The following is a 4,315-nucleotide window of genomic DNA, read 5'->3' on the forward strand; positions in this document are numbered from 1 at the left end:
CGATAATTGTGCTGCACTAGACAATGAACAGACGCGCTACACGATAGGCGGAATGCTAAGCAATAGGCAATGACGTTAAGCGATAAGTGAATGAGTTAGACGATAAGGCGTCAGCGCTAAACGATAGCCTATGCGCGAGATCGTTTACTAAACAATTGTGGTACACGATGGGCCGCTGGAGCTAAGCGATAGATGCAGGAACTAAACGATTGATTGGCTTGAGAACCTGTGCATTATGCTAATTAAATACACTAAAAGAATGTTTGACTCATAGTTTTAATAAGTTTTAGTTGATGACTCAGATTTAAAAAGAAGATTCTCTCATTAATTCAACTATTGAGTTTTCTTGTTTTGCAGGTGCAACAAAGGAGTAAAGATTTGGTATCGCAACCTCTTTATGCTTTCTCTTGGGGAACTCTAGTAAAGAATTTTGCCTTGAATGTACCATTTATACATATTCCCAATAAACATGGTTAGTTGAATATGAATTCTAATCACATTTTCACTTTCAATCCTTTGTCTTAAACCTTTTTTTTTTTTTTGTGATCCTTTGAATAACAGTGGTCAAACAAAGATGCCTATAACCAGACACTGCTGAAGCTAGGGGGGTCTGTTCAAGAAGAATTATGAAGGGATCCATACTTACCAATTGGAGAGGGACAGTAAACTCATAATGTTTGTAAAATCATATGTTTGTATTACTTGTAATTTGTGTTTTCAGGGGCTGAATTATTGTACGGCCTTTTAAATTATAATTTTATAGCAGAATTTGTGGATTAAATGAAATAGATTTACAATCCATACATAAATAATATGTCATAGCCACAGTGTTCGATGATGATGTGTCATGTTATACTTTTTGACCAAAAAAATGGATTCGGAAACGGAATTTAAAAAAAGGATAATAATTGATAAAACGGACAGATTCTGGACTTTAATGTCGGTTGTAAATTTCTTTAAAGGGCTTTAATGTCGGTTGCAACCGACATTAAAAGGCTTTAATAACATTGTCTTTAATGTCGGTTGTCAACCGACATTAAAGCCCTTTAATGTTGGTTCCCGAAATTCTTCTGGTGTATAATTTGACAAATTAGGGTAAATTTTGGTTTTTTTTCGAAAAAAGAATAATAACAAAAATGAAAACCGAACTAAACCACTCTCATCGTCCTTTCTTTCTAATCCGACCCCACTGCGGAAGAATACTGTAATTTCCGGCGATCTCCTGCGGTGGCTCCGATTTTCCATCTCCGGTGAGAATCATGGCTAATTCTTAGCAGTTTTTAAATACGTCCTTTCTTTTATCTTCTTTGGCGTGTATTTTATTCATAGATTAATTAATTGGACTCGATTAGCTTAAATTTACTTCACTTTTCTAAGGCTCCACTTTGAAATTTCCCCTTTCTGTTTCAATGCTTGTTTGATATTGTAACTTTTCATTAGGGTTTATATTCCTTCCATCGGGTTCGTGATAGGGTTCCTTTTTGGGAATGTTTCAATTTAGTGGGTCGATGATTATAGATAGTTGATTATTTTACCTTCACGGTTAGATTATTTTCGTATTGATTATTGTGGGAAGATAGTGAAGATGAACAATCCATCTGCTGCGTCGTCCTCAAAGCAAAGAACTGGGTCGTCTCAGCCCTCTGAAATCTCTTTTAAGCGCAAAAGAGGGGTTTTTCAGAAAGAATGTAACTGATTTCCCTTTTCTTCCTTTTTTCTTCTTCATCCCAAGTTTGTATGTGAAAATGTAATTATGTGATCCTCTCTCTTTCCAGTGCAGCACATGATGTATGGTTTTGGTGATGACCCTAATGTAAGTGAAATTATCATATATTACTTTTGTTTGTATTTATATGGAAAGGATGCTTATGTATGTTTCCATGGAAATTCAGACATGAAATTTTGTTTTTTATACTTTTCTGGTTTTTTCTGTCATCTTTCATGGCTTTATATATTTTGTTGAAATCTTCTGTAGAGCTTAGAAAGTGAGTAAAGAAATTTTGATTGTTTAGCTCTTTTTGGGAGTCTAGGAAAGGTGGGTGGGGATTCCTTGAAGATATTTGCAATGATCAGTGCAAAGATATTTGATCTAACTCATCATAGGAACAGACATCTCCATGATTTCTGATATTTTAATTTTTTTTGCAAGTTGCTACCCCATCCCCTCAGTAAAATGCATACCTGCCTGAAGAAAATTGGAAAGAACTAATCAATATTCCTTGTATTTTCTAAAATTGAGCTCAAGCTTCCTATCCCGTGGATGACAAAGAATAGAATTACGGTTTTGAAATCCTGAAGCTCTGTATAATGGTTAGGTTTTATGCGTCTTATCGTTAATTAAGAGCCATGATAAGAATTTTATTGGTTGCCTCTCTCTTTAGTCATAAGTTATTAGCAGATCAGAAGTACAATGAGAGCAAGGAAAAAATTCCAGTCTGTGTGTTGTTGTCTTCATTTATGAATAAAAATACCTTTTCATGAGTTTCTATTGGCTGCATTACAGCCCCTTCCAGAATCTGTAGCACTTATGGAAGAGATAGTTGTGGAGTACATCACTGAACTGGTAAGAATTTCTGTGCAATTGTTAAGTCTCCCTTACTAAACCAATGATGTATAGTTAGGATTATTTGAAATAGATATTCTTTTCAGGTGTATAAAGCCCAGGAAATTGGATCCAAGAGGGGAAAACTATCTGTGGAAGACTTTTTGTATTTAATGCGCAAGGTACATTACTACATTACATAGTTTCTTTCTGTATGTTCTCATATCAATGAATGAACTTAAGTTCTCTCGTTATTTGGCTGTGCGATGTGGCATCCTTTATCTTAAGAAATCGACATATTAAAATTTTCATCCCGGCATTTTGTAAGCATACATTTCTTGTGTACCAGTGCTTTTGTTATAGATCTTCATTCCAAGTGTGATTTCTGGGGTTTGCTGATTACATAAACAGATTAGCTCCATTGTTTTGATCTAAAATTAGGTGTCTCAAGCGCCCTCGGCTGCAATTGTTTAACTAACATTAGATATTAAAACTTCTTAACCTATATGATTTTCTACAATTTAGGATCCACGCAAATTGAACCGCTCTACCGAACTGTTGTCGATGTACGAAGAGCTGAAACAGGCAAGGAGAGCTTTCGAGATAGATGAAGATAAGCTGAAAAAAGCTTTTGAAGAGGAAGACAAGATGGATTAGTAATCATAGGAAGATATTTTGGAGGTCAATTGTAATTGTTGCTGCACAAACAAAGTTCGTCTCATTATGGGATCTTGTCATATTGAAAGTCAACCGACAGGTCTTAACTCTCTGTCTTTGTCAACCTTTTTAGACAGGACAAAGCAAAGCAATTAGCTTTAGCAAGGATTATTTTGTTCTATCTGCTTAATGGCAATTGATGTATATTAATCCCCTTCCTCTTAGCCTTGACCTACGTATAAAGGTGGGGGCTTCCCTATTGTACACACACTCCTTTTGGAATTAATGAAATTAACCTCTTTTTGAAGTTTCTAGCAAGTATGCTTCTGATTTAGCTACTTTAAATTTGTTAGATTTTCTTACTAGTATCCTATCTTAGAGGAAACAACTTATGTGGCCATCTAATTGAAATTAGATCTGATTATTTCTCAGAACCTTTTTTATAAAGGCATCAAAGAGGTGATTTATGCGTTTTTGGTTCAATTATAAGTTTACTCTCCTTCAAATTTCTCCTTCAAATTTCAAATGTGTATCTATAAGTTTCTAAGTTTTCAAATTTGTGTTTAATAACTTTTTTAGATAGGTTTATGATAAATTCGGAATGTTTACAAATCTATTGATGTTACAATTTAAAAAGTCTAAGAATCAAATAGTCACAAACTTCAAAATTCATGAGCTAAATTTCTGATGTAATCTATATTGTTCTTGGCACTTAAACACAGTATATTTTTATTTTTTTGAGTTTTATCGTTTTTTACATTGTATTCTTAAACGACCTCTAAAATATTCATCTTTTACATGTGGGTTTGCTCATGATAGAGTTTGTGTGCTATGCTCATTTTGGCAAGTAGAACTATCTATGTGTACTAAAGAAAAGTTATATTCTATGTGACTTTAAAGTGACAATTTTTTGGTTTATGTATAAAAAAAATACCCCAAAACCATGAGGTTGATTTCAACCATACCCTTAAATTTTAAGAATTTTGTTTTTGTTCTTTGTTCATTTAGGCAAACACAAACTTTTACATCTATGAATTTAACAACAAAAAACTTTCAAGGGTTATTATAAAAATAAAAATTAAAAAAATTAGAATATAATTGAAACCGATCCCATAA

General features: G+C 33.6%; 1 protein-coding gene across 3 annotated transcripts; it reads left to right on the top strand.

Annotated features, from left to right (window-relative positions):
* Window positions 1–1,117: 1,117 nt before the first annotated feature.
* Window positions 1,118–3,506, top strand: LOC120086570 (transcription initiation factor TFIID subunit 13-like). 3 transcript variants are annotated; one of them, XM_039043291.2, is made up of 6 exons: window positions 1,118–1,250; window positions 1,577–1,688; window positions 1,776–1,813; window positions 2,504–2,563; window positions 2,650–2,724; window positions 3,068–3,506. In XM_039043291.2, exons 2-6 carry the CDS (start codon window positions 1,586–1,588, stop codon window positions 3,197–3,199), a joined length of 408 nt encoding a protein of 135 aa, XP_038899219.1. In that variant the 5' UTR covers window positions 1,118–1,250; window positions 1,577–1,585; the 3' UTR covers window positions 3,200–3,506. The 3 variants fall into 3 exon arrangements, with proteins under 3 accessions (XP_038899219.1, XP_038899220.1, XP_038899218.1); XM_039043292.1 differs by having other exon boundaries at window positions 1,122–1,250; window positions 1,581–1,688; XM_039043290.2 differs by having other exon boundaries at window positions 1,124–1,250; window positions 1,548–1,688.
* Window positions 3,507–4,315: the final 809 nt, after the last annotated feature.

Source organism: Benincasa hispida, chromosome 9, assembly GCF_027475165.1.
Source record: "Benincasa hispida cultivar pf3 chromosome 9, pf3_genome.v1.1, whole genome shotgun sequence".
NCBI classification, from domain to species: domain Eukaryota; kingdom Viridiplantae; phylum Streptophyta; class Magnoliopsida; order Cucurbitales; family Cucurbitaceae; genus Benincasa; species Benincasa hispida.